Source organism: Prionailurus bengalensis, chromosome A2 (assembly GCF_016509475.1).
Source record: "Prionailurus bengalensis isolate Pbe53 chromosome A2, Fcat_Pben_1.1_paternal_pri, whole genome shotgun sequence".
Classification (NCBI taxonomy): Eukaryota; Metazoa; Chordata; class Mammalia; order Carnivora; family Felidae; genus Prionailurus; species Prionailurus bengalensis.
Window position 1 is genome coordinate 2,338,763 of NC_057348.1, and position 20,747 is coordinate 2,359,509.

The following is a 20,747-nucleotide window of genomic DNA, read 5'->3' on the forward strand; positions in this document are numbered from 1 at the left end:
AATGTAACACACAAAAGGGTGCACAGGTTGTGAACAAATTGATGAATTATTACGAAGTGAACACCCTCATGTAATCAGCAGGCAAGTTGAGAAGTGAAACACGACCGGCCCCATTAGAAGCCCCCTGTGCCCCTCCCCCTCTGCCAAGGGTAACCCCATGACACCTGACAGTACAGGTCACTTGGGCTGGATTTTGTTCTTCGTATAAATGGAATCACTCAGTACTCATGCCTTTTTTTTTAAATTTTTTTTTAACGTTTTATTTATTTTTGAGACAGAGAGAGACAGAGCATGAGCGGGGGAGGGGCAGAGAGAGAGGGAGGCACAGAATCGGAAACAGGCTCCAGGCTCCGAGCCATCAGCCCAGAGCCCGACGCGGGGCTCGAACTCACGGACCGCGAGATCTCGTGACCTGAAGCCGGACGCTTAACCGACTGAGCCACCCAGGCGCCCGCCTTTTTTTTTTTTTTTTTAACGCTTATTTATTTATTTTGAGAGAGAAAGCGCACGCACAAGGAGGGGAGGGTCAGAGAGAGAGGGAGAGAATTCCAAGCAGGTTCCGCGATGTCACTGTGGAGTCCCAGGCAGGGCTCCATCTTAGGAACCGTGAGATCGTGACGTGAGCTGAACCAGGAGTCAGTGGCTTAACCGACTGAGCCACCCAGGTGCCCGAGTTTGGGTTTTCAACCCGAGGATAAACGTTAGGCGGGGAGTGACCCCATCACACTGGCGTTTTTAGAGGTGCTCTGGCGGCAGTGGGTGCAGGGGCGCCTGGGGGGCTCGGTCCCTGTCCCCACTCCTCTGTCTCCTCTTTGCTCAGGGACATGAGCCATTTCTTGTGCGGTGAGCAGTCCGCCTTCCCCTCTGCCCTTGGTCCCCCAGGGGAACCCACTGGATGGGGGGCAGGTGAGAATTTCTTGGACTTGACAAGTCCCTGGGTGCCCAGGTCCCTGAGGGTGGGAATCCTATGCCCCAGCCCTCCTTGGCTGCCCCGCCCAGCCCCACCCTTAGCTTCTCCCCACATCCTGGGTGGGCAGCCTGAGGGCCTCTTGGCCCAAGCGCCAGATGCACTCTGGGAACCTCCTTCCCTTCTGGCTCCCCCAGGTGGCCCCGCTCAGGGGGTGGCTCGAGGACCTTCAAGAGGTCCCGGCACGGTCACGTTCAGCTGGGGGTCTGTGTTCTCAGCTCTGGAAAAAGGGTCTTCATGTGGGCAGTGGCAATTGATCCCGCAGTCTGGAAACCGGTCTCTAAGGGAGAAGAATGCCACTTAGGAGCCCTGTGGCCTGGTGACCAGAAACGAGCTCCATTAAGCCTCCGGCACCGGGGCGTGGCTGTGTGACTTAGATCCTCCAGCTGACCCTCTCTGGTCTATGCACCAAGTTCTGCAGACAGACTTATACCGACAAGCCGGACTCACCCGGGACTCTCGCTAACCGGTCCCCCATAAGGAGGGAGCTCAGACGTGAGGGAACCCCCTCCTCCCCTGGGAAGGGGGGCACCGCGGCAGCCCGCAACACAGAGGCAGGAACAAGGCGACCAACCTTCTCACATCTTTATTTGAAAGGCACAGCTAAGCCCACCCTCGACACAGCATTGTCACTTCTCCGCAGCGATCAGACGACTGAGCACAACAAAAGCTGACAGTCTAAAAGGCTATATACAGACACAGGTGTGGGTGTTGCTTGTTTTTTTTTTTTTTTAAACATTTTTCTGTCTTTTTTTTCCCCCCCCGTAATATCCCTTTTCTTAAAAGACAAGCTAGTATACTGGAAAAAGGAAAAAAATAAAATAAAAACCAAGACAACTTGAGTACCCTCATCTTTATTCGGGAAGGGGAGAAAGGGAATTCTGGGACGCCCGCCCCCCCCCCCCCCTGCTCCTGGCTAAGCTCACTCTCCCCGCCCCCTCTCCTGCGGGGCGAGGGGCGAGGACAGGTGGGCGTGGGCTCCGGAACGGGCAGAGGAGGTGAGGGAGGGGGGAGGACGGGAGGGGGGGGGGTGCCCAGGGCAGGAAGGGGCAGCTAGCGTGTTGTCTGCATGCAGTGCCGGGGTGAGAGGCTGGGGGGCGCGCCCTGAGGGGCCCTGCGGGCGGACGTCAGGTGCGCGCATGTGCGGACGGGGAAGTGCAGGGGTGCGGGGCTTCTGGAGGCTTTGCTCTCCTCTGACCTGGCTTCCCGTTTGTGCCTCCAGGCCTCAGCTTGCCTCCGGTGTGGGTATTCACCCACTCAGGCTGCAGGGGTGGGGGGTGGTGGAGGAGGAGGAGGAGGAGGAGGAGGGAGGAGGCCGGGGGTGTGAGCGAAGCTAGGGGCGGCACACAGGCAGGGCTAGGGCCCCAGCAGGCGGCTACCATAAATACTACCGAGTTCAGCCAATCCCGAGCTATACTGTGTCTTGCGCTAAACGTTCCTCTCTCTTGCGTTGTCTGTCTCCCCTCTGTCCCCCCACCCTCCCCATCCCGGCCGCCCACTAATCCGACTTCTCGCCGTCATCCTCCTGGTGGGTGTCCCCGTCGTGCCCGTTCTTGTCTTCCTTGGAGAGGTGGGCCTGGGAGCCCAGCGCGGACAGCGAGAGGAGGCCGGTGCCCGCGCTGACGGCCGGCAGCGAAGGCGGCTGCAGCCCCACCGGCAGCGGGGTCAGAGGCAGGGCCAGGGCCTGCAGCTGGGACAGCTGATGGGCTTGGAGCTGCTGCTGCAGGGCAGAGGGAGGGGAGCATTAGCTGCGGGGCCCACCTGCCCTCCCACCTGCCCGCCCACCCGAGACCCAGACGTACTCGGATGATGGAGTTCAGCTCAGGAGCCGTGACCTGCTTAGCTCTCTCGATGGCTCCCAAGACCTGCTGTTGGTGCTGGAAAGGGGAATGGGGGGCAGAGAGGAGCCAGGTGCTGCACCCTGATCTCAGGTGGGGCTCTGGGGCACAGAGCCCGAGAGAAGCCACTCTCCCATCCAGGCTATTAGCGCCACGCACCGTCCCCCCCAACCCCCATGGCTCTCGACCCCACCAGAAAACCCCTCTCCATCCCCTTCTGTTTACCAAGCCTCAGCCAGTGCCAAACATACTTAAGAAAACAACACTGGGTGAGTCTGAGAGACACCCTGGATCTGCCACCTACAAAGAAATAGATGCACAGTGCACAGCGTGGCCAACTGTACAGGCAAGCCTCGATCCTAAGATCTTGCAGATTGCGGTCGAACATCTGCTAATCCAAGCTCCTCTCCTTCCATAGCTGAGGAAGGCCCGGTGGATTCTGGCAGTGCCGGAGTAGGAGTCTCGGTTCAGCGCAATCCCTCCCCAGAGCAATCTGCCCCCTCCACACCCCAGCACTCCCTGAACGTCCGTCTCTTCTGCCGTCAGATGCCAGAATCTGCCAATGTCTCTTTCTGCCTTGCCTCCCAGGAAGCCCCCGTCATGAAAGGAAAGCCCAAGTCTAGGTCTTCCAGGCCCCAAGAACCCCTTTCTCTGGGGTTTTCACAGTGTCCTTCTGGAACTGTCCCTGGGCACGCAGGTTCCCCAAGGGCCCCAAGATCGTCTGGGCTTAAAGAGGAAATGAATTATCGACAGCAAAACCTGGCAGGGCAGGAATGGCAGGGGCGGGGAATGTGGAGCGGGTCTCACACCAAGAGTCTTAAAATCTCAAAAAGCAGAAGTGAGAGCCCGGTGCCCGGTTCCCCAGGGCGCGTGCGTGTGTCCACGCGTCCACCTGTGGGTCTCTGCGTGGCTGCACGTACGTGCATCTGCGTGCACACGTGCATGTGTGTGCCTCGTGTATCTGGGTGTCGCGTCTGTGCACGTCTGCGTGCACGTCTGCAGACGTGTGCTGAGTGCCCTCCCCGTACACACACACACACACACACACACACACACACACACACACACACGCTTCTGGTGTTGTAGCCTGAGGTGGCCCGCGGGGCCTCGCAGAAGGAAGGTCCGAGGCAGAAGCAGGCAAGAACAACTCTTGGACATATCTGACATTTTCACCAGTGAAGTGACTCACTCCAGCTGGGAATTCTGCAGCAGGGGGAGGCCCCTCCCTCCACTGCCCTGCACCCCCAGGGGGGTTTCTCCAGCCTGGGGATTCTTCCGCACAGGCCAGGCTGGTGTCTGGGAGGTCCAGAGAGGGGAGGTGTGTGGTCGGGGCAGCCGGCTCCGCGCTGCCTGAGGGCTGCAGCGGGGAGGGCCTGGGGCAAGTCCACGGTCTGTCTACCTCCGCCTCCCAGCAGCCCTTGTTGGGGTGGAGGGTCACTCACCTCTTGGGAAAGGTAGGGTAGGACCTGGGCACAAATCCCATTCAGCCTCTTGACGATTTCAGCCTGGAAGGCACGGAGGGTTCAGTCCAGGGCAGGCGGCGGGGGCAGGTGCAGACCAGCCCCAGGAGGCCGGCGAGGTTCTAGCTAAGAGGCCAGCTCGGCCCAGGGTCAGATCAACACCTCAAGCCTACGGGTACCCAACCAGCGGTAGAGGTGGGATCTGAGGCTGGCTCCCGGCCCTGCCGCTGACAGCGAAGACGCAGGACCGGGCTCGGGGGGCCGGGTGGCCCCGAGATGATGGCCGGCGCCTGGTAAGGAGTGGCTGCTTGTAGGGGAGGGGTGGCCAGCATCATTGTTTTTATGACACCCCTCAGCTGGCCTCCTCAGGGCACGGATGGCCAAAGCAAGGCTGCAGGGTGAGGGGCAATTTGGGGGTCCACGGTGCGCTGGCATGTTACCCTCCCCCGCTGTTGTAAAGGGGGGTCGACGGGGCAGGGGGCTGGTAGGTTGGGGGAAAGTTTCTGCCCCTCCCCCTCAGGGAGATAAACCTCCCAGGGGGGCCCAGGAAAGAGCAGACAGAGGGCTCGGAAGTAACAGTATGAAGGACAGACTTGGTTCATAGCCAAGCCTGGGGGTGCTCAAGGGGGGCGGGGGGCGTACCTGCTTGTGCATCTCGATGTTCAAGCCGTAGGACATCTCGTAGTACTATTGGGGGGGGAGAGAGAGAGAGAAATGGGGGGTGGGCAAAGGATGGGGGGCTCCAGCGACAGAGATGGGGGAGTGACAGAGAAACAGGGCAGGAGGCAGCCAGATGAGAGTGTGAAGGCAGGAGAGAGGAGAGGCACGTAGGAGGCACCCAGACCCGGAGCAGGGGCCCAGGCCCCTGGGGGAGGGGGGGGGCACTTGAGGGAGCTGGGAGGGGGCTTCAGGGCCCCAGCCTGGCCTGGCTCCCCTGGGTTCTGGAATAATTATCCAGCCCCTCTCCGGCACACAAACATTCCAGGGCTCCTAATCTTTTCTCTTTATGTGTCTTGTCGGCGGGTGGCCCCAGACTCCCGGGAAGTCTGCCTTCCTGGGTATAAATAATCAGGATAAACAAAGCCTGCTGGGTCTGGCTCTGGGGTCAGGAGCCCCCCTCCTCACGTCCCAGATCTGACCCTGCCCCCTCCCCTCCCCTCAAGTCCCTCATGGCTCCCCATCATCCCTGGGGGTGGGGGAGGGGAAGCCAAGTTCATTCCCAGGACATTGCAGTTTCTCCTCTGCCCAGAAAGCTCCTACTCATTCTTCAAGACCCGAGCCGCAATGCCCCGTTCTCCGTGCAGCCTTCCTTAGGCAGTGTGCCCCTCTCTGGAACCGTCCCCCACCCCCCCCACCCCCGCCCGTCCTGGGTCCCTCTCTCCGCCCCAGCCCCATCCCTCTGGGGCCAGGAGGGTAAGTATCTGCCTCTGCCTCCCCTGTAGCCTGGGAGAGCCGGGCTCTGGGCTGGACCAACGCAGGGGTTTTTGATGTAGAAACTGCCACCTGGTGGGTGTGGATCCCGGCAAGGGATTCGGGCAGGCAGCGTGCACAGGCAGGGTCTCAGATGTCAGGCAAAGAATGCAGTGTCACCCCCTCCCTCCCTGGGACCTCAAAGGATGTCAGCTTCCTGCCCCCCCCTCCCCCGCCGCCACCACCGCAGCCCTCCTTCCGAAGCCCGGGCCAGGAGGGGTTAAACGCTGGGATGCCCAAACTGTGGGGGCAGGGAGGGATCCGGCTGCTCCCCCACGTCAGTTCCTGGCCTTGGCTTTCACAGCAGCCGCCGCCTCCTCTGCTGCCAAGGACAGCCGGGGGACCTGGCAGGCCCAGGCTGCAACCCGGTGGTTTGGCACCTCGGCCACCGCCTGGGCCGGCGGCCAGGCCGGCAAGGCGGACTCAGCCAGGCCCCGGGGGCCGGCTGAATGGAGAGCAGACCCCGAATCCTCCCACATCCCGCAGGAGGCGGCCAGGGTCAGGCAGCTGCCAGGGGCGGAGGAGGGTCTGGGGTCCCCCCACCAGCCCCCGCCCGCCCACCCGGGGCCAGCTTACCATCACGTAATGACGCTGCATCTCTGATTTCTCACTGGCCAGCTTGTCACATTCGAGCTTCAGGCTGAAACGGAACAAGGAGGGAAGGGCCAGGGGCCGGGCTGAGGTCCCCCCTACCACCGTGCAGGGGAGCCCAGAGCTTTGGTGGGGGCAGACGACGCGCCCCTCTGTGGAGACGGGGCAGGGGGTGGGTTGCCTCGGGCTCCCGGACTGTAAACCGAGCATCAAGAACTCAGCCTCGGAGACACGGCTGCAGAGAAAGTCGCGGGTAACCACACGGATTACAAACACCCTGACCCCAGGTCCGCCAGGGACTCAGAGAAACTTCTCCCCGTCCAGAAACTCGACGAAATCCGTGATATTAGCGTCGACCCTCGTGCCACGGATGACGCAACGGACGCCCAGAGAGGCTGAGTAAATGGATCAAGGTCACACAGCCAGAAAGCTGGCTACAGAGGCCACAGTCCCAACCGCTGGGGAAAACGATCCAGCCAGGGAGGAAGGAATAGAAACCACAAAAGGGCAGAGAGGGTGCAGGGCTGGCTGGCTGGCAGGGACCTGGGTTGGACTCACCGAGGAATCTCCAAGGGGACCGGCCAGGCCCCTACTTACAAGCCTTGATTTCACTAGGGGATTCAAGTTCCACTTTTGGGTAACAGAGGCGGTGAGCCCCTGGCCTCTTTCAGGCTCTCCCCGCAAGGATGAGCTTAGAGCGTTTCTCAAAGCCCACTTGCCGCCAGCCCTACCGAGGAGGGCAGAGAAAGAGGCAGAAAGCAGACGGCCGACTCGAGCCAGGCACACTGGCCTCAACGTTCGGCCCCGCTGCTCTGACGCTGTGTGACCCTCTACCTCTCTGGGCCTTGGTCTCTGCATCTATTAAGTGCCAACCTCCCAGGGTGGGGTGGGGAGAATGAAACCGATTAAGACAAGGAAAGCTTCTAGAACAGCTCCTGTTATACAGTAAGCGCCCAATAAACGCATGTTGGTCTTGTGGGGCCTAGCGTCTCCCTCCACCAAACTGACTGCCTTGTACATCCAGGTTCAGAGACAGGCCACAGTCTGTGACGCCAGGGGCCCCGTGAGTTTCTTTTCTCTCATTTTCTTTAAGAACACTATTTGTTGACAACATTTAAAAAAAAAAAAAAATCAGGCACTTCCACCACAAACTCTGAATTTCTGGCCCTTCTTGGAGATCTGGTAAATCCCGTGTGTACCCCCAACATGGTAGGACCCCTCATTGTATAGAGAGAGACCCAGGTCCAGTGGATGGAGATCCCAAAGTTCAGAGAGGGCATCTGGATTACCTGAGGTCACACAGCACTGTGACCGTACTGTGACCTCCAGTCTATGGGACTGGACCAGGCCCAGTACTCCTGGGCACGGGCCAGGCAGGGAGGGAAGGACCCCCTGGGGGTGGTGGGGGGGCTCATAAAAGCCAGACCTGCCAAGCCAAGCCCCTAAACTCTCCACATCAGGGGATGGAACAAAGTTCAACTGCCTGTGCCTCAGTTTCCTCATCTGCAAAATAGGCCCAGCGACAGGACACTGGGGGAAGATTAAACAAGAGGATGTAGGTTGAGTATTTACCACATGGGGAGCGTGGAAAGTACCCTCAAAAGGTGAGATTTTTGTAAATATCTCTATCTCACTATTTCCCTTTCTCCTTGAAGAAAACCCAGGAAGCTTCTTAGATCGCTTTTGTGTGGGTAAACGGAGGTCCAGAGAGGGCCCGAGGCCCCGCTGGGATTCGTGACCAAGGACCCCCTTCTGATTCCCAGGCAAAGCCCCACACTGGGAGCACAGCCTTGAGGGCTCGCATTCTTCAACCCAGGGACTGGGTGCAAGTGTCTCTGTGCCACCTCCTTGCTGGGCATCCCCAGAAAAATCTCTTTAACTTCTCTGGGCTTAAATCTGTTTAAGTGGAAGGCTGAAGGTAGTACCAGTTCCTTCCCCTTAGATCCGCACTTGGCAAGCCCTTCACAACGTTAGAAGATTAAATTCTGGAGGAAGAACCACCTTGGAGCGTCAGGACTCCAGGAACTCTTTCTCCAAAACTAAGACACAGAGATCTCCTGTGGGGTGGGGTGGTGGAGGGTCCATCCCCCAACTTCTTGGGAGGTCTTCTATCCAATGGGGGTGGGGGTGGGGGTGGGGGTGGGGAGAGAGGCTCTGAAGCCGCGCAGGGTTGCCGTGTCTCTGGGCACATAATTTCACTTTTTGTGCCTCCGTCTACTTACCTGCGAAATGGGCTGTTTTGAAGTCTAGGGGAGTTTAATATTGGAAAAGTGTTCACGACAGCGCCTACCACATGAAAGGCCACTCTCTACCTACATTTTTTCAAGTCTACGTATACAGTAGGGGCCGCAACCTCCCCTCTAGGGGTGTCCACCATCCCCCCCTGCAGGGCCCCTGGCCCCCAGCTCACCTGTGATACTGAGCCTGCAGCAGCTGAAACTCATCCTTGATGCGGTCGCAGGAGTCCGAGGTGGTGAATTTGAGTTGCTGGGGTAGGTGAGACGAGCCCTGTGGGGAGGGGGCGGCCGGGTCAGGGCCGGGCGGGGCGGGGCGACCCCCGAGGCAGCGGCCGGCCGGCGGCGCAGCTGCAGCGCGCCCCCCCCCCTCGCCCCACTTCCCGGGCTCGTGTTTACAGCCCCTGGCGCGGCCCCCGCCCTCGCTTCCTGCCCCCGCCTCTCCCGGGGGAAGGCGAGGGGGTGGGTGCGCCCGAGCCGCCTCGTTCCCCGCCACCCCCAGGCTGTGGGGGTGCGTTTTAAGGTCCGCCCTTGGTGGGGGGCAGCGTGCGCCCTCTACCGCCCCTCCACAGCGCCGGAGGGGGGTGCACATCCGAGAGAGCCCCAACTGCCTCTGCGATGGGGGGAGAACGTGTCCTGGAGTGCCCCTCCCCAAGTTGGTGGGGGAGCAAGGCCTCCCCGCAGAGTCCCCTTGGGGAAGGGGCCTCTCCCAGCGCCCGAAACCACCCGGCGGGGGGCCCTCCACCCCAGATTCCCAGCACCCTTCGTCCCGGCTGCGCTCTTCCGGGAGGGGTGCGCCTCGGATCTCCCCCCACTCCTAGGCCCCAAAAGCAGCCCCGGTGTTAGAGGTGCCCGGTGGGGCTCCCGGGGAGCCCCAGGCCGGAGGCCAAGGCCGCCCCAAGGCCCTGCCTGGCGGGGGGGGGGGGGGGGGGGGGGCGGGAAGCATGCCTCAGGGGCTGGGGGAGGGGGGAATCCGGGCCTCGAGCTGGAGGGGACCGGGCCTGGGAACTGGGGGTGGGGGGGGGAATCTGGGCTGGGAGCTGGGAGAGGGACCGGGACCTACGGGGGATGGGGGGGAGCCCGGGGGCTGGCGGCGATGGGGGCGGGGGAGTAGCGCTGGGCCGGGAGCTGTTGGGGACCCGGCCCAGGAGTTGGAGGGGGGGAGGCGCCGAGCCGTGAGCCGGAGCGGAGGGGGGGGGCGGGGAACGGCCCGGCTGGGAACTGGGGTGCCAGGCGCCGACCTGGGGGAGGTGCGCGCGGCCCGGACCGGAGTGGGGGGGGGGGGATGGCCCGGCTGAGAACTGGGGGTTCCAGGCGCGGACCTAGGGGGATGCCGGGCCCGGACCCGGGGGTGGGGGGGCGCCGGGCCGGCGGGCCCCGCTTACCGAATGCCTGCTTTGTGGAAACATCATGTCAGTCGCGGCGGGGGGCGCGGGCTGCGCCCCGGCTGTGCGCCCCGGCTCGGGCGGCTCGGGGCGCCGGGCGGCCGCGCCTTTGTCCCGGCGCCGATCGGCAGCTCCCGGGGCCGCCGCCGCCGCCTCCCGCGCCCGGCCTCGCCCGCTTCCTGCGCCCCCTCCCCGCGCGCCCGGCCCCGGCGCGCCCCGGGCCCCGCTTCCTGCGCGCCCGGCGCCCCTCCCCGCCCCTCCCCGCCGCCCGCCTCCCCGCACGCCCGGCCGCCGCTCCTATTGTCTAATGGCGGCGACGCCGGCAGTGGCCGCGGCCTCGGCTGCGCGGAGGCTCCGGCTCCACCTGCTGCCGCCGCCGCCGCCGCCGCCGCTGCTGCTTCCCGGGCCCCGTGCGCGCCGCCGAGGGGGGCGCGCGCCCGGGGAGGCCTGCGGATCCCCACCCAGCCCGCCTCCCCGGCCGGCCGGCGCGGTGACCTTGGGCCCGGCGCGCCCCGCCCCGGGCCGCGGCCCCTCCCGGCGGGGTGGCCCTGGCCGCCGCCGCCGCCGGGCCTCGGTTTCCCCATGTGGCGGAGAAAGGGCCCGGCCGCCCCCATCTAAACCGCCGGCTCTGTCATGGCGCGACCTGGACGCGTGCCAGGGACGTGCTCTGTAACCTTGGCTCACTGACTGTTTTCTCTCCGAGCCTCGGTTTCCTCTTCTGTAGAAAGGCCGCGGCGGTGATCCCGCCGACCTCATGGGAGCCATTCCTTCGGCGCACGTTTATTGAGCGCCTACTGTGTGCCAGGCCCTGCTCCGAGACCCGGGGGTGGGGGTGGCGGGGCACGAAGTCCCGGCCCTGGTGGCGATGACATGAGACAGACGAGCGCGCGAGCCAGAATCCCTGGCACGTCGGTAGGTGGTAAGGGCTATGGAGCAAATGAAGCAGCAGCGGGGAGGGCCAGGAAGGTGCGATTTTCAAACAGGGGAAGGTCCGAGAGGCCTCCTTAACCACAGAGAGGACCTGAAGGTGAGAGAGGGGAGCCGGCAGGGATGGAGGCTGGCAGCTTACTCAAGGAGGCAGGAATAACAAGTGCAAAGGCCCTGAGGCAGCGAGCGAGCCTGGTACTGAGAAGCAGGGCAGGCAACTTCCTGCATTCACACAGGGGCCCTGCACTCAGAAGGGCCTGCGCTTGGGTTCGTGACCTGCTGTTGGGGCCTGGAAATTCCTCATGGTTTTCGAACGAGGGGGTCTCACAATGTTGTTCTATAGCTGGGCCATGCAAATTCTGTCGCCGGTGCCAGGGGCATTCCAGATGGTGCAGGGCCTTGGAGGCTGCTGGGAGGAGTTGGGCTTTTACTCCAAGGGAGGCAGGGAGGCTGGAGCCCTGGCCCCATCAGGGCCGGCCTAACTGGGATTTTGGTAGGATCTCACTTGCTGTGGAGAACAGGCCCCAAAGAAGCTAGTGAAATAATGCCCAACTAATCCGGCAAGTGCTAAATACAGGCTCTTAATCACCACCGTCAACTCTGCAGCTCTGGTTATTTGGTACTTTTTGGGGCCTTGGGTTTTCCCAGTCTGTAAAATGGAGACTCAGGATCCCAGACACCTTTCCAGGGCAGATGAAAAGGCCAGACCAGTATGAGATGAAAAAGCAGAACGTAAGGCCTCTTCCTGCCCTCCCCCAAAGCCCTTCGAGATAAACAATACTTTAATACGATATCTTTTAAAATAGAAATTAATGCCAAAAATATTCACGATGAGCAGAATGTCAGTGCGTTAAATAAAGACAGCATCTGATGGGGCCAGAGATGAGTTAGGAAGACGTGGGTCCCCCTAGTCCCAATGCTGTGAGAAAAAAGGAACAAATGTTTGGAAAGCTTCTTCCACATTCCTATCAGGTTCTGGAATCCGTGGACCCCACCAATGCAATCAGAGTCCCCGATGGGGACGGCCTATAGAATTTTCAGGCGGAGCATGATGAAAATGCAGGCCTCTTGGTGAAAAATGATTAGGAATTTAGGCGTTTCAGGATGTTGACAACAGGGCATTAAGCCGAGTGCCGGGTCCCGTGGGACGACATGAGCCACACGCCAGGCGCCCTTTCCCTTGGGAAGCCCCCTGGGGCTGAGCCTGCTCTGGGTAGGCACATCCCAATACTCGGGCATTTGGGGACCCAACACTCCCATTTTAGCAGACCCCAGATGAGGCTGGCAGGGTCAGAGCTGGATGCAGAGACCCCAAGTCCGGTGGGGTCAGGGCTGGGCCTTCCAGCAGGTGGACACATGAACAAAAACCAACCGATCCACCTGTCTATGTTTTTCACTATGTACCAGGCTCTGCTTAAGGCACTTTGACCTTACGTATCATGACATTGGAAAGACAGGGAAATGAAGGCACCCAGAGGTTAAGGTCACCTGGTCAAAATCACCCAGCGAGACGATGGCAGGGCCAGGATGTGAAGCCAAGTACCCGGGCCTTTAGCCACTGTGCAGTCACTGCCTCTCCAGGTGGGACGTGGAGGCGGGGCACGGTGGCATAGGCCGGAGGGGGCCCAGGAGGCTTGAGGAAGCAGAGCCCCACATTCTGGACTGAGGGGTAGGCCTTTTACCCAGAGGGCACCAGGGAGCCGTGGGAAGCTTTACACAGGGTTTCTCAGCCAGCCTCTGCACCCTTGCCGTGCCGGCCTGGATCGTGGTCTGTGAGGGCCCCTCCTGGGCACCCCGCGTGGAGCCAGGAGCACCCCCCCCCCCGCCCAGTGTTGACAAGCAGAAGTGTGGGCAGTCGCTGAGTGTCCCCAGGGGCCAGATCGTCCCCAGCTGAGAAGCCCTGGAAGGCCGTGTGCTGGGTGGCCGAGTGGGGGACAGGGTGGGAGGCCGGGAGACGAGGTGGGGTGCCCATAGTAAGGCTGGAGGGCGGGGGGGGGACAGGCTGGGCCGGGCCCTGCGTGGAGGAGTAGCAGGTGCGGGAAAGGCAGGGAGAGTGTTCAGGACGGAACAGTCTTGACTGTCTAATTAATCGGGAGGGATTGGGGCTTCCGAGGATCTTACAATGGGGGGCATCCTCCGGTCCCACCCATCCCCGCCTCTGCACCGGCATCCTGGTGTTTCCTCTGCTCCAGGGTGGGGGGGGGGCACATCTGGGGGGGGCAGGTCGGAGCAGGGATCTATCTGTCTCGTGGATCCAACCGTCTGAGACCAGCCTCTCAGCCTGCTTACAAATGAGTGCTGGGCCCCGCGGCCTCCGGGGCAGAGCCAGGCACTGGCTGGTGCATGATGGATGGGCTGCAGGGCCATTAATCACAGGCGGGGGAGGAAACAGGTGGCCACCGCGGGCTCGGCCCTGGACCTCCCTCCGGTAGGGCTGGTGGAGGTGGGGCCTCCTCTGCCCAGCTCCGGGTTTGAGCCCTTGGCCCGCCCTAACCTGGCCGCGTGACTTGGGACAGTGTGACTTTCCTACTTTGCACCCTCACCCCCCCCACATGGAGCTGGTATTCATTCACTCCCTCAGTAAGTATCTACTGCACCTACTGTGGGCCGGGTGGGATTCTAAGTGGAGGTTTATGGCACCGACGCGGGGGGGGGGGAAGATGGAAATCCCTCCCCTTGCAGAGCTAATAGGCTTTAAAAACTTGGCTCAAGCCCTGCGTTTCCTCTGCCCATAGCCCCCCAGAGCTCCCATCTCCCTGGGGTAAAAGCCGAGTCCTCCCCACGGCCCCCAAGGCCCTGCTCGAACCGTAGCATCCCCGAGCTGCCCTGCCCTCCGCCCTCTCTCCCCCTCACTCCCTCTGCTCCGGCCACACGGGCCCCAACGCCCCCGGCCCGGTCCTGCCCCCGGACCTTTGCATGGGCAACTTCCTCTGCCTGGGATACTCATCCCCAAATGCCACTTTGGCTCATTCTTTCCTTTCTTTCCAGCCTTGGCTTAAAGGTCACCTTCTCAATGAGGCCTCATTGTGACTTCCCTCTTTAATTCTGGCAGGGCTGGGACTAGGACAAGTGCACTTTTGAGTGAGGCACTTTCTTCAGGCATCACATTTAAGGGGGCACCAAAAATCTCAGTCTACGTGCTAAACACTATTTTCATGCAACTTTTTTTTTTTTTTTTTTTTTTTTTTTTGTGGTAAAAGGTACGTAAAATTTACCACGGGAGACATTTAATCCATTCGCCACGTTGTACAATGATCACCTTTAGTTCCGGAACATTCTGTCACTTCAAAAAAGAAGCCCTGTGCCCATCAGCAGTCACTCCCCATCCCCATGCCTCAGCCCCCAGCACCCAGGAGCCCCCTTCCCATCTGTGGATGGGCCCGTTCCGGACGTTTGACACACGTGGACTCCCGCCCCGTGTGGCCTCTCGTGTCTGGTTCGCTCCCTGGGCGTCCTGTGTTCAGGGTTCGTCCTCGGGGTGGCGGGTGCGGGCGCCTCGCTCCTGTTTGTGGCCGAGGGCCGTGTCCCTGCCTGGACAGACCACGTGCTTGCATCCGTGTGCCCACTGATGGACACTCGGGGTGATTCCACTTTTTGGCTGTTGTCAGTCCCGCTGTCGTGCACGCTTGTGCGTGAGTCTTCACGCGGATGACTGATTTCCTTTCTCTCGGATGGATCCCCAGAAGTGGAACTGCTGGGTCACCATGGTAATTCTACGTTTCATTTCCGAGGAGCCGCTCAACGGTTTCCCCCCGCGGCGCTGCCCCATGTCACGTCCCCCCCCCCCCCCCCAGCCGTGCGCGAGGCTGTCGATTTCTCCGCGTCGCCGCCAACACTCGCTGTTGTCCCTTTTGGAGAAAAGAAAACTCAATAACCATTCTGGTGGGTGAAAAGCAGTTTTGATTTGCATAAGGCAATATTTGAACAAACCGAAATTAATGAAAAACTTTCCGGGACGGGCAACATTTCGAAATTTTCCTAAGAACGGGATCCAGCCCTGCACGCGCGGCCCGCCGCACCTGTTCCCCCCGCCCCTTGCCAGTCCTGTGGCAGCGTGCCCTTGCTCCCGGGCCCCCTTCCCCAAACCGGTAACAGCTCAACGTTTTCTCCCAGCTGGAGGACTCCTCGCTGTTGGACGCAGGAAGTGTGCGACGCGTTGCTTTGGTCGACTCTCTAGAATTCACCCCCGGAATGTCAGCTCCCGGAGGCAGGGGTTTTTGTCTGCCTCCTTCACTGCTGGATCCCCAGCGCCAAGAACGGTGCCTGCCTCGCCCTAAGTGCTGGACGAATGGTGAATGGATGAGAGAACAAAGCAACGAACGGATGGACGGACGGGTTGGAAGGATCCCCCCAGGACAGACCCGGAAAAGCACTTTGTACCCGGTGCTGGCACAGGCCACCTGGATTCAGGGTGCTCGGTCTGCTGGGATCCTCCGATTGGCCGGGCTTGGGTCACATGACACGCGCTGGCTGGCAGGCCTTCTCTGGCCTCTTCTTTCCCACCAGGAAAAACAAACCAACGCTGAAATCAGTCTGTATTATATCACCCTGCTTTATTATTATTTTCAGCGGCGCGTGTGGCGCTGGAAAGATCACGTTGAGCTATGGCCGTCTGTGTTGTCCTTCGGCCCCGTCCTATCTTGTTTTCCGTGGTGTCCCAGCACAGAGCTGGGGCCCGGGGTCGGCAAAAAGTATTTTAGGTATTTCTGGAATGAACGAATGGCGTGATAATTATTTCCTCCACGTTGCAGGTGAGGCTCTGGAAGGCGAGGACAGGTTCTGTTACTTACGTATCTGCCTTCTTCATCCCCAGAGCTCAGCCACTCCACAAGCATTTAGTAGGCGCCCCCTGTGTGTGTCTGACCCTGGTCTACATCCTAGGGCTACAGTGACCCACTCAGACCCTGACCTCACAGTCCAGCAGGGGAGCGAGACGCAAATTACGTAACAAACACAGATAGGCTGTTATGATCCACGAGTGCCCTCACTGGGCCCAGCTTCACAAATGTACCCAGAATCAAGCGGTCCCCGAATTTGTCCCCCATGCAGGAGCCTCCTGAGGCGGCCCTGTGTCATTTGAAATGGCCGTCCCCCTCTCTGAGCCTTCTGTCTGGCCCCACCAGACCATCCAAGCCCACCTGTCCTCCGGGCCCCGCTCCTGGTCTCAGCTGTCTCTCCGGGGAGCCTGGTTCCTTTGGAACGGGAGTGCTATTTGGGATCCAAGAACAGGCTGCCAGGATGTGTTCAGACTTCTGGGATTTGCTGTTCCCAGACCCTTCCAGTGAGCGAAACACACACACACACACACACACACACACACACACACACATTCACGTGTGTGCATCTAAATCTATAATCTGTCGATCTATTGATTGACATCCATTGAGCTCATGTATTATCTACCCGTGTGTTTCTGCATCATGTGTCCAGCTGTCTGTCTATCTTGTTATCTATGATCCACTGGTCGTCTGTCTCTCGGCTGTGTATCTGTCTTACCTCTCAGCTGTCTCTCTTGGGCACTGTGAGTCCCCCTGACCCCTCCGATCCCATTCCGGCACCCCAGGATTTATTCCTTCCCTCTTCCCATAGTTTATCTCCTTCTCCAGCAGGGGAGCCAGGTTCAGGGGGAGAGTTTTGTCTTGTTTTGTTTTGTTTGCCTGGTTCAGGGGGAGAGTTTTGAAGACAGAGATGAGGTGGTGTCCCTCCCTGGGAAAGAGCCTCCCTGGACTTCCTAACACATTTAAATATTTTTTTTTAAGTTTATTTAAACTTAAAGAGAGAGAGAGAGAGAGAAAGCATGAGTGGGGAAGGAGCAGAGAAAGGGCAGAGAGACAGAATCTCAAGCAGGCTCATCGTCAGCACAGAGCCCGACGCGGGGCTCGAACCCACAAACCGCGAGATCATGACCTGGACCCAGCCCAGTCCAACTGCGCCACCCAGGCGCCCCTCCCTAATACCCTTATTACTTCTTTCTTCTTTGTACAAAATAACTAGGATTTTATTGCGAGATTCCCGTAGGTGGAAAACGAAATTGAATATTTATGCCGGCCCTTTCACTGTACTATGTATTTCAATTGCCTGTTTAGTGAACAATAGAGAAACCTACAACTTTTGGCTTAAATTTGTAAGAATCTGGAACATTGCGTGACTTTGTGTGTTGTCCTTGAACAGGGGCCGAATCTTCTCTGTATCGTCCCAACTTAAGTGTATATGCTGAGGAAGCGAGTGCCCTCATGTAGTGTCCATGAGACCCAAAGTCCTCCCCGTGGCCCCCAAGGCCTAGCATGACCTGCCCCGTCCCCTCCCTGCCCTCCCCTCCTCCCTCTCTCCCCCTCGTTTGGTCTGCTCCAGCTCGGTTCCTCCAACACGCCAGACCCAGTCCTGCCCCAGGGCCTTTGCACAGGCTGTGCCCCCCTGCCTGGGAGGCTCTCCCTCTGGAACTCTCCTGGCCCATCCCTTCCTGCAGGTCTCAGCTCAGGAATCACTCCCTCACACAGGCGGCCTTGGGCCTCCCTAAAATAGCCCCATGTCCATTCCCTCACCTTTCCCCGTTTTTCTTTATAGGAACACCTCTGCCTTTATATTTTCCTTTATGTGTTTATTGTCTCCACTAGAAAGTCGGCTCCACAAGGCCGGGATGTAGGCTCTTACTCCCTGCACAGAGCTTGCCACACAGTAGGTGCTCAGTAAATCCTACTTGCTGTGAAGGTGAGGGTCGTTTTCCTCAGGACTGAGCTGCCCAGGCAAAGCAGGACGCAGCTTGGTCAGCCCGGGGCTGCCGTAACCAGACAGCACACGGTTGGGCCGCGCACGAACCATAACCACTATTTCTCACAGTTCCGAGGCTGGGAAGTCCAAGATCAAGGTGCTGGCCGATGAGGTCTGGTGAGAGCTCTCTCCCGGACTTGCAAACAGCTGCTGGCCGGCTGTGTCCTCCGGGGATGGGGGCGGGGGGTGGGGGGCGCTTTCCTCCAGGCCTGCAGCTCCCCTTATCACAAGGCCACCAAGTGCTCTCAGATCGGGCCCTCACTCACCTGATTACCTCCTCCAAGCCCCACCTCCAGATGCACCCACACTGGGGTCAGGGCCGCCCCACAGGAATTGGGGGGACACGATTCGGCCCACGGTATAGTTCTACTGGAACACGTGGCCTGTTCGTTCCTGGAGCACGTGGCCTGTGCAGAGCCCTGGAGCCCCAGGAAGGGCAGACAGCGGCCTTGAGAGCGGCAGCTCAGCGCAGGAGGCGGGCATTTATCTGATTACCACTCTAATGAGGCCCTTCCCAGCCAGGGCGATTCTGCCTCCAGGGGACGTTTGGCAACATCAGGGGACATCTGTGGCTGTCACACCGGGACACTGCTCCCGGTCTGGAATGGGTGGGGGCCAGGGATGCCCCACAGACAGTGACCTCCGGATGTCGGAGAGCTTTGCGGTGTCTGATAAGAGCCAAATGGCAAATCGAGAGAAGAGGGGTGGGGGGTTTCTTTCCAGGAGAGCTTTTAACAATGGCACTGACCTTGGCTGGGGGCTGGGAGGTCAGAGGGCTTCCCCCAAAGTGAAGGGGGTGGGGGTTACCTAGGTGACAAGTGCTCAGGTGGAGAAGACAGCTTGTGCCAAGGCCCGGAGGCAGCGGGGAGAAGCTGGAGGGGAGGGGACGAGGCAGGGAGAGGGAGGGGACAGACCACCCAGGTGCTTGGACTCCACCTTCATCTGGGGCTGCTGGGGAGCCACGGAAGGTTTTCAGGTATCACAAGAGGGCAACACGGTCCCATTTGGCTTTGGAGACCTCCCTCTGGCTCCTTCCAGTCAGCAGGATGCAGGGTGGCCTCCTGACTTTTGTGGGTTCCTTCCTCCACGAACAACATTAAAGAGTATATTTTATGATGGCATCGGTACACAGACTGATATAATCCAGGATGGAAATACGATGATCTGTTCGTGGTTATTGTAGTCGCTGTTTTCTTCTGATTCTAGAGGGAATGAAAACATTTTCACAGGCCCCTAAACTGTCGTCAGCCCTGGGCACTGCTTAGTGGACATGCTGGCCAGACAGGAAAAGCGACCCGGAGAGCAGAGAGGCGCTGGACCGGGGTGGGGGCTTGGCGAGGAGGGAAGGGGCTGGGTCTGAAGGAGATTCAGATCACCACTGACCGGGCTACCGGGGTGGGTTGGGGGGGGGGGGGAGGTGGCAGGGACGGACGGCAGAGCCATCCTGGAAGCCAGCCGGCCTGGCAGACGGGGCCGGGGGCACGGGCAAATCCGGCTTGCGAACTCAGTGAAACGCCCTCAAAAGTTAGCCAAGGAGGGGAAAATTAGACACGCAGGACCTCATGGCAATTAAGCACCATCGAGAGAATAAAAGACAAGAAGAGAGAATAAAAAGACAATTCACAGAATGGGAGAAAGCCGCTGCAAATCCTGAGAAGACTCCATTGTCCAGCATATATAAAGAACTCCCACAATTCAACAACACAAGATAAAGCACCCCGCGCAAGACCGGGCAGAGGACTTGAATGGACCCGGCTCCAGAGGTGACCCGAGAATGGCCGAGAAGCGCATGAAAAGATGCCCCACCCCCCTTGGCCGCCAGGGAAATGCAAATGGAAACCTCAGGGAGACGCCCCTTCACACCCACTGGGACGGGTTATCGTGAACAACTGGAAAACACCAGCGTGGCTGAGGATGTGCAGGAATCGGGGCGGCCACTGGGGAAAACACCCCGGCAGTCCTTAAAGACTTACACGGAGTCACCCGCTGACCGGGCACAGGTTTGAAAGCGGGGACCCCCACAGACCCCAGCGCCCCCACGTTGATAGCAGAAGTCTGTATAATAGCCCAAGTAGAAACAAACGTCTGTGAGCAGACGACGGGATCAACAGAAGTTTACCGTTTCAACCATTTTTCATTAAAAAAAAATTTTAATGTTTATTTAATAATATTTATTTTATTATAATATAATATAAATATTAATAACATATAAATATAATATTAATATGACAAAATACAATAAATTATAATATAATAATATAATATAAATATAATAATATTTATTTATAATGTTTATTAAATAATATTTATTTTTGAAGGAGAGAGAGACAGAGTGTGAATGGGGGAAGGGCAGAGAGAGGGAGACACAGAATCCGAAGCAGGCTCCAGGCTCTGAGCTGTTAGCACTGAGCCCGACGAGGGGCTCGAACATATGAACCGTGAGATCATGACCTGAGCCAAAGACGGTCGCTTAGCTGACTGAGCCACCTAGGTGCCCCTATTTTAGCCATTTAAGACAAAAAAAATTTTTTTAATGTTTATTTATTTATTTTTCGTTTATTTTTATTTTTTTGGGGGGGGACAGAGAGAGACAGAGCATGAACGGGGGAGGGGCAGAGAGAGAGGGAGACACAGAATCGGAAGCAGGCTCCAGGCTCTGAGCTGTCAGCACAGAGCCCGACGCGGGGCTCGAACTCCCGGACCGCGAGATCGTGACCTGGCTGAAGTCGGACGCTTAACCGACTGCGCCACCCAGGCGCCCCAAATGTTTATTTATTTTTGAGAGAGACAGAGACAGAATGCGAGTGGGTTAGGGGCAGAGAGAGAGAGGGAGACACAGAATCTGAAACAGGCTGCGGGCTCTGAGTTGTCAGCACAGAACAGAGCCCCACGTGGGGCTTGAACCCACGGACCGTGAGATCATGACCTGAGCTGAAGTCGGATGCTCAACCGACTGAGCCCCCCCCCCCCCCCGGGGCGCCCCTTTCGGATATTTTTTCAAAGTAATCTCTGCCCTCAGCGTGGGGCTCAAACTCCCGACCCCGAGATCAGGCGTCGCGGGGCCCTCCTGGCTGAGCCGGCCACGGGCCCCTTAACCGCGTCTAAGC

The 20,747-nt window shown here is 59.3% G+C and overlaps 1 protein-coding gene and 1 pseudogene across 2 annotated transcripts; both read right to left on the reverse strand.

Moving 5' to 3' along the window:
* Positions 1 to 1,538: 1,538 nt before the first annotated feature.
* TLE5 (TLE family member 5, transcriptional modulator) lies at positions 1,539 to 10,196 on the reverse strand. Of its 2 annotated transcripts, none has more exons than XM_043586105.1 (7): positions 9,946 to 10,196; positions 8,737 to 8,834; positions 6,312 to 6,375; positions 4,908 to 4,952; positions 4,248 to 4,310; positions 2,770 to 2,844; positions 1,539 to 2,687 (listed from the first exon to the last, which is right to left on the reverse strand). In XM_043586105.1, exons 1-7 carry the CDS (start codon positions 9,970 to 9,972, stop codon positions 2,466 to 2,468), a joined length of 594 nt encoding a protein of 197 aa, XP_043442040.1. In that variant the 5' UTR covers positions 9,973 to 10,196; the 3' UTR covers positions 1,539 to 2,465. The 2 variants fall into 2 exon arrangements, with proteins under 2 accessions (XP_043442040.1, XP_043442041.1); XM_043586106.1 differs by having other exon boundaries at positions 1,539 to 2,684; positions 9,946 to 10,129.
* A 6,802-nt stretch (positions 10,197 to 16,998) lies between these two features.
* LOC122488818 lies at positions 16,999 to 17,097 on the reverse strand (annotated as a pseudogene).
* Positions 17,098 to 20,747: the final 3,650 nt, after the last annotated feature.

Coding starts and splice junctions, on each gene's coding strand:
- TLE5 (XM_043586105.1), bottom strand. CDS start 9,972: ATGATGTTTCCACAAAGCAGGCATTCG. Junction 6,376..8,736: donor CTGCAGGCTCAGTATCACAG/GTGAGCTGGGGG, acceptor GTTCCGTTTCAG/CCTGAAGCTCGAATGTGACA. Junction 4,953..6,311: donor TGCAGCGTCATTACGTGATG/GTAAGCTGGCCC, acceptor CCCCCCCAATAG/TACTACGAGATGTCCTACGG.